General features: G+C 35.0%; 1 protein-coding gene across 6 annotated transcripts in view; it reads left to right on the forward strand.

Moving 5' to 3' along the window:
- The window catches only part of LOC113228104 (latrophilin Cirl), a 627,124-nt gene that overhangs the window by 585,524 nt on the left and 27,508 nt on the right, over nt 1-14,092 (forward strand). For 5 of the 6 annotated variants that reach the window (XM_026461250.1, XM_026461249.1, XM_026461253.1 and 2 more), the window contains 3 exons: nt 7,006-7,115; nt 9,050-9,261; nt 13,385-13,535. In XM_026461250.1, the coding sequence (XP_026317035.1) occupies nt 7,006-7,115; nt 9,050-9,261; nt 13,385-13,535 (473 nt within the window). The remainder of the gene's footprint in view (nt 1-7,005; nt 7,116-9,049; nt 9,262-13,384; nt 13,536-14,092) is intronic. The other variant, XM_026461251.1, reaches the window with a different exon arrangement.

Below are 14,092 nucleotides of genomic sequence, written 5' to 3' on the forward strand. Positions count from 1 at the left end.
TTTAGTGTATTGCCCTTGTAAGCGAATATCGTGTCTGTGAAAAAGGAGAAAAGAAATGCAAGCAAATATTAATACATTAACTATTGAATTGCAAATGTATTAAAAGCAAATATTTTGAAGATTCAAATGCAATGTAAAGTTACTAGATAGAAGTTAATAAACTGTCAGTTTATTTACTTTTATTTGACATTGGCATGCCAGTGGAAAAAAAATTGGAAAGGATACAAATAACAATGTCAATAACATTGCACATGCCAAGAAAAACGAATTTTCTTTATTGGCAAAGGTAATCGTGACTACTTTCAAAGTAAATGCAAATGAATCGACTAGTAAATAAGGCACTATTGGGAATTTCGTAGACTGTTCCGATAAATTGTAGTTGGAATACGTATTTCGGCTGTCTGAACGGTTTTTTTGATGCAGATGTAAACTATAATAATATGACAGTTATTCACATAAATAAACTTTAAGATTCATATACATGTTTTCTGCCGCCAAGCAGTAATGTGAGCATTATTGCGTTTCGGTTTTAAAGAGTAAGGGTGCTTGTGAAATTACAGGCACTTGTCGACTTGTGTCTCAGGGTGAAAGGCGTGGTGGCAGCGCCCCTCATATTTTTGCGTTTTAAAGCTCTGAGTGGCACTGCAACGGTTATGAACAGGCTTGCCGCTTACCATCAACCTTACGACTTGTTCGTCCCGTCAGAATCTTCAACGGTGAGGGACCGACGAAAGAGAGAGAGAGAGAGTATACGTGTTTCAACAAAAATTTACAAAATTCTATTAATTGATGTCAAAGTATATAGAAATTACGAGATTATATTTTACGAAATTTGCGAATGTATGCCATATCATATGTCGAAATATAGTTATAGGTTCTCTATGGTAGTCAAAACTTTTTTTGTGCGCGTTGTGCGTGCACCTGGTGGTAAGCGACACGCCTATCCATAACAGTTTCAGCGCCACTTAGAGCTTTTAATCGTAAAGATCTTAGGGGCACTGCTCTGTGCCCTTCACCCTGAGACATAAGATGACAAGTATACGGGAGTTAGTAATTTCACCAACATCTTTACCCTTCCAAACCGGAATGCAGTAATAATCATATTACTTCTTGGTGGTAGAAATAGGTAAAGTAGCAGTACTTCCCTTTACGAACTCTTTCATAACGAGCTCTGCTGCTACTACAACATCATGATATTCAATAAAATTGACACAGCCAGTATTATGTTTAAAAAGTTAAATATATAACGCGTGTTGCTGTTTTCTACCTTGTTAACGTGCTCAATGAAGTAAATGATTAAATTATCTATTTATTATCTTTGTGTAAGTTCAAAAACTTTACACAAATAAAGAAAACTACGCAACATAAAACAAGTTTTTATTAATCCAATTAGTTGGCTATCATATTACTTTTAATTATAATTAATAAACTTCTTTGAAACAACTGTAATTATTCAATATTTAATTTGAATATTTCTTGAAATCAATCTTATCGTTCTAAATATCTGTTAATGATGCTTCGTTTAAAGATAAGGTGTTTAGATTGATATAATTAATTGATCATAATTATAAAATAACTGTTTTAATGTTGTTAAAGACAAATGCGTAAAGATTAACTGATTTAATTTTTTGTGATTTATGAAATTTAAATTGAATTCACAGCGCTCGCTAATTAACGTACATTATGTCGCTCTGCTATTACAATAGTGTTGTAACTCAAAATATGTGACATTCTAGATTATGATGTATCGCACTGTTAATTTAATAGTGTATTAACTCAAAAAGTGTATTTTGTCAGAATCGATAAAGAACGAATTACTCACTTCTCGTGAAAATATTATTAAAATTTATGAACAGATTAAAGTTTATTACAAACATCTAAACAAAATCCTATTTTTGGTAGAAAAATAATGGGGAGAAAAGCATTTTATATTTCTAAGTAAGGACTGTTTTCACTAGAACTAGCCACAAAAAGTTTGTCTCATTTTGATTTAAGTAGACATCTTTCATTTGTTTTTCGTGATATTTTAAAGACGGTTATATTGACGCATAGAGATTAAAATTTTACATTCAGCAACAGTATAATCTAGAATTTCACATATTTTGAGTTACGACGCTATTGTAAGAGCAGTGCGATATGATCATTGCTACACGTAAAATTTTATTCTCTACTTGTCAATAAAACCTTCGTTAGAATATTGTAACAAATAATTTAACGATATCTACTAACTGAACATGTGATAAACTTTTTGTAAGCTAGTTTTGGTGAAAACATTTTTTACTCCTGTTCTTGTTCAAGTGCCCTCTCCATTATTGAAGGTCGGCAGTTATCTATGTCTTTCTTTGTCCAGAGCTAGCCTGAACAGTTGTTCCACGGTCTTGATGCCGGTCCACTCCCTGATGTACGAAGCCATGACATTTTCCTTCTTCCAGCCTTTCGCTTCCCAGCCACTTTGCCCGTCATTATGGTATGCAATAGATGATATCTGTCATGTCGCAGTACATGCAACCTTCCGCTGCTTGACAGTGCGTACTAACTCCACCTTCTTCGCCATTCATTTCGTACTTAAAAATATGAAATTATTTTTCCCTTTTATTTTTAAATATATTTGGCAAGTAGGAAATTGTTTACATGTCTGTAATAAATTGTAACCTATACGTAAACTTTAATTATATTTCACGGGAAGTCAGCAATTTTTATTAGTAGCAGTACAGCTCCCTATGAAAGAGTTAGCTCGTCCAGGGAAGTATTTCGATTACTATTTCTGGCGCCAAATAATAATGTGACCATTACTGCGTTCCGGTTTGAAAGGGTAAGGGTGCAGGTGAAATTATTGGTATCCCATATACCAATAATTTCACCTGCAACTTGTCGAAATTATGTTGGGCGCAGTGGAGGTGATCCTAAGATCTTTGCGATTTCAAGCTCTGAGTGGCACTGCAACTGTCATGGGTAGGCGTGTTGCTTACCACCAACCGCACGACTTGTCCGTCCTATCACATGGTAATATAAAAAAAAATTGCTTTTCATCGATTCTGAAAAAATACGCTTTCTATTGTGTTAACAGCGCGTTTTATTGTTAGCTTTTGATGTTGAGAATTCATCAAACGATACGACGGTAGTCTAGTGTTTCTTTTATGCCGAGCATTTCAACCTGGAAACTTGGAGAGCTGGGTTAAGTAGCTTCTATATCGTAAAGAGTAATGGAATGAAAGTAGCACGTATTAGTAAAACGCTGTGCGATTCTTAGTTGTGAATGGAACCATATCGTCTTTTAATATGTTAAAAGTCAATCGCTGAAAGCTGTCGCACTGAGAGACTAAAATGTCATATTATGTATCTTCGTAATCTGTTGACAAGAGATGGTAAATGTGAAAGTGATAATTAATGGAGAGTGCAAGCTAAAAATCGTGTGAATGGAGCTTTTTATGCCCTTTACATGTAGCCAGAATGTTTCAAGACAGGCGCGTTTGGTTATTCATCGAGGCGTGCTGGTCCTAACCCTAATGTATCGCAGTGAGTGTTGTATGTGGCAGAAAAAGCATGACAGTGAGCGTTATTAGTTTTAAAGACAGAATGCCGAACAGTATCGTAAAAGAGTGTTGTGATGAAAGATGATGATGACCATGTTCAAGATAGAGAGGAGGATACTTCGATGGTTTGGTCATGTAGAAAGAGTGAATGTTAGTAGATTGACGGTTCAAATTTATGGTGATAATTGAGACGTGGGGAGAGGTAGACCTCAGCGTACACATCTCAATTAGATTGGGGATGTCCTTAAAAGACGCCGAGTTAATATTACAAAGAATAAACGGGTACATTTCAAGTGACTGATGGGAGTGGAGGAAGTTAGTCAGGAGTATAGCAGGTGGAGGTCTATAGTCTCTGCCTACCCCGGCGGGAGATAAGCGTGATGATATACATGTATGTAGGACTAAAATATATTCGTAAATAGTGTGCCAGACAACCCCCACGGATTGCCTGGTCTCAAATTAGGGAACCCTGTACTAGAGTGCTAGAGCAATGGAATTCTCTATGGGGCACTTCTCAGAACACCTCCTGACCCAGTTTAGAAAAACTTCATCTTCCCAAATTATTCCTGCAGGATATCGAACTTTAACGTTGATTGATGAGTTCGTTTTAGATTAGTTAGCGCGATATATGAAAATGTTGCTGGTTTGATTCCTGCCGGATTGAAGGAGGTTTTCTTTGAGTTTGTTCGATCTTATATCAATTATAACAACAAATGATATTCTATTATGTCTGCACTGTAGTAGGCACAGACAATGAATCTCCATCCGCTACGCTCATGACGTATTTCTTCCTCCACTCTTGTCAGCATTTTTTTGGTACTTCTTACACCGAGGCCAACCTTTCCTAGTTTCCCTTCATTCCGGTTTTAACTTAACTTTCGCTTTAAATGAAGCCGCTAGCGAAAACTGGTTTCTTAAAACAATGATAATATCTCATAGTTGAATGATCTTTAATTAATAGCATATAAAAGTAATTTGAAAGATATATTATTGCCCATTTATGTTAAATAGACTTACGAACAATAATTTTGAATTAATTAATTATATTTAAGGCGTAAGAATTCAAGTAGGCGGGTATTTGGTTCGTTAATTCCATGTCGGAACTACAACGCTTTTTCCCTCCATCCATTGCTATTAACTTGTAAGAATAAAACTAGTGCCATGAACAAATCACTATAGTTCTATCATGGATCTAGACTTAGAGGTTGGAAAAAAAGCTAAGGATCTAGATAATGGAAACTTTTTACTTGAAAGAGCGTGGTGTTCAGGTTGAAACATTGAGTCTAAATATACTCGATGGGTTGAAATGTCGAGTTTTGATTTTTTTTTCTCTTCTGTGTCTTGTTATACACATGTATAACAAGACACAGATGTCTTTTTATACATTTTCACCCATTTATTTAAGTAAGCAAAGGTTCCACCATACAATCTCTTTATATATGTATTAGAATTTTTCCTCGTTTTAATGAAAAAGGCAACAAGCGCCTGTTCTTATGTAGTTTATTTCTTATGTCATTAAGGGATGCTACTATATAATTGTATAGGGCATGGTAAATATAAATAAATGTTTCTGTTCTTTATGTCTTCTGTAGAGCAATACCTACAAATTTTCGACATAAATAGAAAACTTGAAACATAGATAATTGTTTTTTTTTTACAATATCAAGTGACTCTACGAACAAGTCGTGCGCCTGTTGGTAAGCTACACGCCAGTCCGTAACAGTTGCAATGCAACTCAGAGCTTTAAATTGCAAAGATCTGAGGCGCACTGCCACTGCGCCTATAAGTTGATAAGACCTATAGGCTTGTAATTTCACCATGTTTTTTTAATATGTTATGGGACGAGCAGAATAGCTACTTGATGAGAGGTGATCCTCGTCGCCCATGAACATTTAAAATACCAGAACATTTTTTAAATAAATTAATTTAATGACTTTGGATCCATGTCTTTCAGTCGAGATAGTAGAGTTAATAAATATAGAAAGCATAGCAATATTACAAAACTCATATACTTTTTATAAGTGCCCAAGAGACACCAGCCTTTGAGAGCCCAGTTTACTCGCGTTTTTGAAAACCTTTTACTACATTTCGCTTTTTACTATTAAACAGATTTTTAAATTAGTTAGGTCTCAGATTTCTTGTAGCCATAGATATAGAAAAAAAGGGGTTGTAGCATGAGTAACAACTTATAAGCTTTATAAGCTTATAAGCATTAAAGCACAGATGATCACAGCCCGCCATAAAATAATGAAATGGTACTTACTTGTCAGGTCCCAAATGATTTCTAATTTCAGTGGTGTTATAAAAACTGATTTCCCTGTATTAAAATTATTGTAATAGATCGCCTAAGAACATAATCATAATAAATTTCTACATACGTACATAACATTTTATCATGTGTAACACCATTTCGGGGTTCATTTGCGTGAGTTAGCCCCAGTTATTGGCAATCTCCCGGGCTAACGCGATCAACTCGCTCGATATTTAATTTTCCCAAATTTTCGCCCATTTACCCAACTTTCCGGGAGTTTCCAACGATTTATAATTACACTGCTTGTTTACAGTTTGCCGAACTTGAAAGTTACGTGTAGTAGTTTTAAGTACTTTTATTTACACTAAGAACCTCGATTCCTCTGGTACAGAATTAAATTATCGTCGCTTTAGAGTGAAAATCTCTTAAGCATTATTGAATAATTATTAATACAAATGTCGAACACTAAGAACGATTCCTTCGATCCGTCTGGATTCGAATCATCGCCTTTAGTATGCCGTGCCTGATGCTCTCCCAACTGAGTTACGGAACGAACCAGGAGACCTTACGAATTTTTCTACGTGCTTGTTGCAGATTTTTGTTTTTGGTTTTTAACGACATTTTTACCGTAGCGCCTATGAGAAAACTATGAAAGTTTTTCCCCAACCATCCATCAGCTATATTACATAGTTTATGTTTACCCTATAAAGCTTTTCGTGAAATATATTATTAAAGTAATATACCATACAAACGTAATTATGTTTACTATTTTTTACACCACAATTTCGCTTCGTCCTTGCAAATTACATAGAAATCACAAGGCGATGTTATGCCATAAAAGTATATCTATAAAACTAGTCCTTTTTAGTTATGTTTTCACCTACAGTACGTTTTACACACTTCGCTTTAATAGTATTAAAATTTTTCATCCTTCGGGACAGGCTCAGGCGTCTAAAAGGCCAAACAGCTGGATCGTATATTGTCTTTTTTTTTTTCAATAGTTTGTCTGACATTTTGTCGCGGGAAATATTTTTTCTTTACGGCGGCCATTTTGAAAGTCTTTGCACATATTCCCATACTTCGATTTAAAACGAAATCCAAATTTTAAATAAAATGTTTCTGCATCTAATTTGAACAGGCGAAGACATTTTGTATACACTGCCACATTTTTGTTATAAACACTTTTCCTTGACTTAATTCCTTTTTTATTTCTTTTTTCAGATGTAGCATGCACCAGAACTGCAGTATACAGGCTAGTACGAGTATATTCAGCGGCGATCCTTGTCCGAATACGCTCAAATATTTGGAAGCACATTATCAGTGTGTCCCTGGTGAGTACAAATTTTTTTTATTTATTCAAAAGAAATTAAATTATTATTTATTTAGGAAATGAAACTATTTTTCCGGCTTTAAATCGCGTATATTTTTTTTTCAAACAAACCAACGTTTCGGACGCTTTATCATTTATTCATTAATTACTTGTTTGTACGTACACATATCAAATTAACAACACAAAACCTGTCGAGTTCGTGGCTGCAACTAGCCTGGTAACAGATTGACTGTAATAGTATGTTTGCAGTTAATCAATGTTAGCAGCAGGGCCTACGTGGCGGACAATAGCAAAACCCTCGCCTGAGAGGAGACCAGCACCCATCAGTGGAATGTATTAATGGGTCCATGATGATAATGATTTGTTACATTAATGGTATAATAAAGTACTAATCTTACCCAGTTTGTATTTTGTTTTTTAAAAATAGCACGTATTATAAGCTCTATAAATATGTTTTTTGTTTTATTATTTATATGAAAAACTAAAAGAGCAAAAATCTGTGACGTTCTAAACTTAAATGTACGGCATTCTTAAACTTCCACGTGATAAAATCTACAATATTAGTATTTTTACAAAATTAAATAGTAAAGTTTGACAAATTCATTGGAGAAATAGGATTTTCAGGTTAATTTTCTCTATCTAATTTCGGTGGCAATATCTATAATTTAAATATTCTAGAACACAGATTCCCAAACTTTGGCTCACTGCCCAAGTGGGCCGTGAACCAAGAATTTGGCTTAAGTAAACCAAATAAAAAATTTCAACGCCCACCACCACAAAAAAGAATTGAGAACACGTATTTTTTTAAATATTAACTTAACATAAGAAATCACAAGGAAAAAAAATGTATATTTGTAGTGTACTTTACATAAATGATATGTTCTAGAATTATATCATGAAGTATTATTTGATATTCGAGTGTAGTAACCTGAAATATTATTTAATATTTCACGCTAATATGCTCGGTACTTAAATAACAAAAATCGCCACCGAAATTAGGTACAGAAAGATAACCCGAAAATTATCCAAAAACTTATATGTAGATCTAGGGCCGTAATTTCCCCTTAATTTCGATTGGTACGATACGAAATAAAAATCGACCTGGCTGCATAGAATGTGTGAAAAAAGAACCAAAAGCGCGAATTCAGAAGAAACAGTAGACAACCGGAGAGCGCAAAAATTGCAAATTGGATTTTATTTTGTGAATTCAATTTTTGAAAACGCATTTGACTTTCTTTCCGGTTAAGCACTCTGTAATTACATTCTATTTCCGGAATTTTCCATTGGAAACAATTAAGGTAACAATTCGTGCAGTGGTCGATGTTTTAAATATTGCTTCCAGAATCGACTGGGCTCATCATCTTATTTAATAATATAATATGTGCTAGACAACCACAGCTCTCAAACGGGATTTCTCTGTACTGCGAATACCAGGGCAACAGAATTCACTCTGCGATACTTAGAAAAGTTTATTTCCCAAATTGGAAATAGGACCCGAGATCTCCGCATCCAGAGTCCATAACGTAACGGCCACTGAGATTTAAGAGCTAGGCTTTTGTCGGTGTAGCCTCCTCCACTCCTCACGGTTCAAAGCTTCTTCTTTATTAGTTAACTTTAACTTTCGTAATGATCTTGCCCATGTATTTAACTATTTAAATTGAATTTATTATTTTGCATGCTAAATTTAATGTTATTTATTTTTTGATGATCAGTTTTTTAAATTTTATATTTAATGTAGTTTTGTCAAATTTTAATTCAATGACTAAAAAGATTTGTTTTTTTTTCCTTTAATTTATTTATATTGTTTACAATTTTATGTTATTTATTTTTAGTTTTTAATTTATGTGTTATTCTGATTGATTTGAATTTATTACTTTTAATTTTTTAATATATATGAAACAATAGATTTTATTTATATTTTTTTCTTTTTTACAGCATCAACTACAAGTACTACAAACCGGCCGTCCCCACCTTGGTTAATTACATCTCAGCCCACGGTCTGGCGGTCCACAGTCCCCCCTGTGCCTAAAAATCCTATCCAAACTCAGCAGGGAGAACGGAAGAAACCTACAGTGATTACACCGCCTACTTTCAGACCACATATTACCTTGCCACCTGAGGTGAAGTTGGGTGATGTTGGCAGTAAGGTAAGCAAGAATTAAATTTTTTATTTTTTTGTTTGGACAATAAACAAGATATAAATTAAGTACATAACAAGGTAGAAACTGGGACACAGAAATTTATACTATATTCTGCTTTAATTAATGGTCGCCACGGCATGCAAATGCGGACACGATAGAAAAAATGTAATAAGTTAAACGATCTAATAAAATTTGAAAAAGTAAGTCAGAGTAAATCCTAATTTGAATAATATTGATTATACAATGAACATCAATGAATTGTTATTTAAAACTAACTATTCATAACTTGAGGCGACTGGCATGGCGCCATAGAGAACAGGTGAAGCAACAGTCGGACTCGCGCAGCGTGTCTTCGTTGAGCGAAAATTACTTCTAATTGCAGTGATGTAAAAAACAAAATAAGCCGAATTGTATTGCAGGTCGAAAAAAAATATGTAGATTAAGCAGATATTGCTTAGTCATTTATTTTTGAAACGATTGTAGTTGTTACAAGTTAATCGTAAAAATAAATCGAAATAAACAAAATTTGATTGCTTTAGGGTAAAAATAATCAAATTAAATATAATCATCAAAATATTTATTAAGGACAATATCCTTGAAACTTGAAAGTCAGACTGAAGTCAAGAGTGAAATTTAAAATCTTATATATTTTTTAAACACTTTCCTGAATTTCAGTAAGTGAAACATACTGACTTTCGAAATAACATATTTTTAGTATTTATTTCAACGCCAAACGAATTCAATATATACATAAATTATATATATACATTATTATTATTATAAAGGCATGTGAAAGTAAGCCAGGATCTTCTGCTTCTTCTACGTACTTCATTTCTAAAGGTCTGCTCTGGAAGGTTTCCCTACATTTTTAATTAACGCTTTCCACATGTTTATTCTCGGTACTAAAAACAATTAAGAGCGCATTTGATCTGCGTCTCCCTTGTTGTAAAGTGACGGTTAGGGCGACAATGGAGCATGAACATCTAAATAATGTCTATTCACTCTCGCATTAAAAATGCCCAAGTTATAGCGTTCAGGGAATAGTCTGGAGACAAGGAATTCTATTTCATAGCCGTTCGCCATATAAATGTGGAAGCCTAACGCTTCTTGCGAATCTTTACAATATCCACATCATAGGGGTGGACCCCGAGCCTACATCTAGTCCCCGATGACAGAAAAAGGGAAGGTGCAATTAAATCTTGCAATTCCATCGCACACTCTCAGTGATATGTCCTGTAGAATATTGATAATCTATCTGCTGAACTAGGAATGTTACCGGGTCATCAATATCCTACCAGGTTGCTAAACTGTTTGGATCATGTGATGTTAAAGACGGCTTTCCCTGCATCCGTATTTGTAATTGACTCCACAGTAACAGACCACGCTCTAGTGTTGCTAAATCTTCCTCTGATCAAATTTAAACAAGGTTTAGTAAACTATGTCAAAAAAACTGATTTCAATGCGGCTGTTAGATACCTCCAATCGGTTGACTTTTCTTTTATAACGCCTACCTCTGACGCCAACGTAATCGCTTCACTTTTTGTTGAGAAACTATCGTTTGCAATAATGTCTAATACCAAGTCATACAAAGTACCTAACAGGAGGAAAATTCTGAAACCCTGGTTAACGTCTGGTCTACTTCGCTGCATTCGTCATAGGGATAGGCTTCATAGAAATTTTAAAAAAGACCCAAATAATGAAATTCTTCAAATTACTTATAGGCGATACCGTAACTTTTGCAATTTCTTGTTGCGAAAGCTAAAGAGAAATTATGAAAAGTCTTTATTACAATCGTCGAACTCAAATAAGGACACCTGGAATGCAATCAAATCGATACTTGATATATCGAAATCGAAAACCTCTGCACATGATTTATTACGTTCAGATAATGGTAAAAATATTCAGGACATTAATAGATATTTTTCTAATATAGGTAAGGAGCTAGTTGATATGATAATTTCTTCAAATTGTAATAACAAAAGTGAATATAGTTTAGATATACCTCCAGTAGTAAATTCTATTGTGCTACTACCACCAGACGAAGCCGAGATTGAATCAATAATAATTAACCTTAAAAATAACTGTGCCGTTGGGTGGGACTCCATACCAGTAAAATTTTTAAAACTTTCAAAAAATATAATAGTTCCCCCCTTACCAAAATTATTGAACTTTGCCTATGCCAGGGAGTTTTCCCACAGGCTTTTAAGAAGTCGCTCATCACCCCAATCCACAAGTGTGGGCCTCGAGACAGTATCTCCATATATAGGCCGATATCGATACTCAGCTCACTTTCTAAGGTGCTTGAAAAGGCACTTAACAACCGCCTTATGAACTTTTTGGAACATAATAAGATACTATCAAAATCGCAATATGGATTTAGGACTAATATAAGCGCCGAAGATGCGGTTAGCCAACTAGTAGATTATGTAACCTCAGAAAGTGACGCTAAACAGAAATGCATAGGAATTTTTCTCGACCTAGCAAAAGCTTTCGATACTGTCTCGATTCCCGTACTTGTGAATAAGCTAAATCGTGCCGGTGTCCGAGGTAATGCCCTCAAAATAATGGAGGACTTCCTATGCCATCGTACTCAACAAGTTAAAATTGGAGAGATAGTAAGTGCAGAATGTCCGGTCCTATATGGAGTCCCGCAAGGAAGCATCCTCGGACCAAGTCTCTTCTTAATATATATAAATGACTTGTGTCAAATATCGTTACAAAATAGCAAAATATTTACTTATGCCGATGACACAGCCTTGGTTTTCACTGGAGCAACCTGGGAAGAGGTTTGCGATACTGCTGAACGCGGTTTACATAAAGTAAGCTGCTGGCTGCGAGAAAACCTACTGACTTTAAATCTATCTAAATCTACTCTTGTCCAATTTACCCTGCCGAACAATAAACAGGAAAATGTTCAAATCAAACTCCACTCATGCTATTCTCCTCGCAATTCTGACTGTTCCTGTCTTACTGTTGCCAAATCTACCAATGTAAAATATTTAGGAGTGATGCTTGACGATAGACTCAGTTGGCGTGCACACATAGACCTCACGACGTCACGCTGTAGAAAACTAATATACGTTTTCAAAAAACTGAGATATGTGGCTAATCTTGAGCTACTGCGTACAATATACTACGCCCTTGCGCAGTCGGTGATGAGTTACTGTGTTGGAGTCTGGGGTGGTGCCTGTAAGACTCACTTATTGACTTTAGAAAGAGCACAAAGATCCATACTAAATAAATAAATAAATAAATAACGCACACACTCAACATAGCCCCGCACTAGGGAAACCCTGTGTCGCGGGTGCCATGGACACACATATAGACAACCACAAATTACACCCAAACTCACGAGAGAAATAAATGTAGGCCATACAAACATTTCTCCCGGCCCGGGAATCGAACCTGGGACCTCTGCGTGGCAGTCCGGCATGGTAACCGTTCGGCCACGGAGGCATACTTAAAGTTATGACTTTTAGTCCGTACAGATTTCCTACTACATCGTTGTATGACAAATGCCAAGTATTGACTATTAGACAGTTGTACGTTTTGCAACTAGTAATCAAGCAGCACAGAAACACTCCATACTGCAAAGACAATTACGTCAAAAAGCGCACCCGCACTAATGTGTGTTTTTCCATTAAATGTCGCACAGCTTGGGCAAGACGTCAGTTACTATTTATGGCTCCGTATCTGTATAATAAAATTAATAAAACTTTAAACATATATCCGTTAGCTGCTCGTGAAGCTAAACTTAAAACTAAGAACTGGTTATTAACCTTAGATTACCATAAAACTGAAGCCTTATAGCCACACACACACACACACACACACACACACACACACACACACACTTAGTAAAACATATAATATGTAATTTATTTCATAATGTACCTATTAAAATTGTTAAGAAATAGCTAATGTAAGGTCAAATGTTTGAGAGAGGACACTGACTCCTGTAACACAGGTTATACCTAGCTCAGGTGTCAGGGACTTCACTATTGTGTTGTAACTATTTTGTAACAATAAATATTATTATTATTATTATTATGATAAACAAGCATATATTATCTCTTAGTTTTAGTTTATGAGTTACAAGAAAGATATATTAAAACCCAATTTGTTCCAGAAGACCACGACCAAGCAACCGGATTCTTCATCAGAACGGGACCCAGCGTTAGTACCAAGAGATAACGTGCCTGTGGTGAAGGAAGAGATACCCAAGGTAGACCCTGACAGCACCAGAAATGATAAGCCCAAGGATCGAGAGGAGGAAACTGGTAAGAATCAAATAACTTCTTGTAAAATAGTTGAAACTATTCCCGCTAAATTTGTATTGAATTGACATTCAATTATTTTTTGTGAAATTACTCCGCTAGTTTGTTATAATTGTTAATACAAAGATCAAACACTTAGAAAAAATTCCTTCGATCTGGCCGGATTAAGTGCCAGACTAAGCCACAGAATGAGCGGACCTCACGATTTTTTTCTGTGCTTGTTGTCGGATCTTTGTATTTTGTTTTCAACAGCTTGTCATAAATGGCGCTACGGCTAAAACGTAGCGCCATTTATGACAAGTCTGTGAAAGTATTTCATCACCCAGTTAGATAATTTCACAGCTACCAGCCCTGGCTAGAGATGTCGCTATTAACTGTAATAATTTTTTTTTCTAAGTTTTTTTCTTTGTATTAATAATTATAATATAACAAAACTATTGACGTTTTTGTTTCGTTATTGGTAGGAAAAGGTAAAAAGAAAAATATTTAATTGTTGACATAGACTACTCCATAATTTTAAATGTCTTGCATTTGTATGAGAAGGCAATTTGGTGCTTTAA

The sequence above is a fragment of the Hyposmocoma kahamanoa genome, unplaced genomic scaffold (genome assembly GCF_003589595.1).
Source record: "Hyposmocoma kahamanoa isolate Upper Pololo Valley unplaced genomic scaffold, ASM358959v1 224, whole genome shotgun sequence".
NCBI lineage: Eukaryota > Metazoa > Arthropoda > Insecta > Lepidoptera > Cosmopterigidae > Hyposmocoma > Hyposmocoma kahamanoa.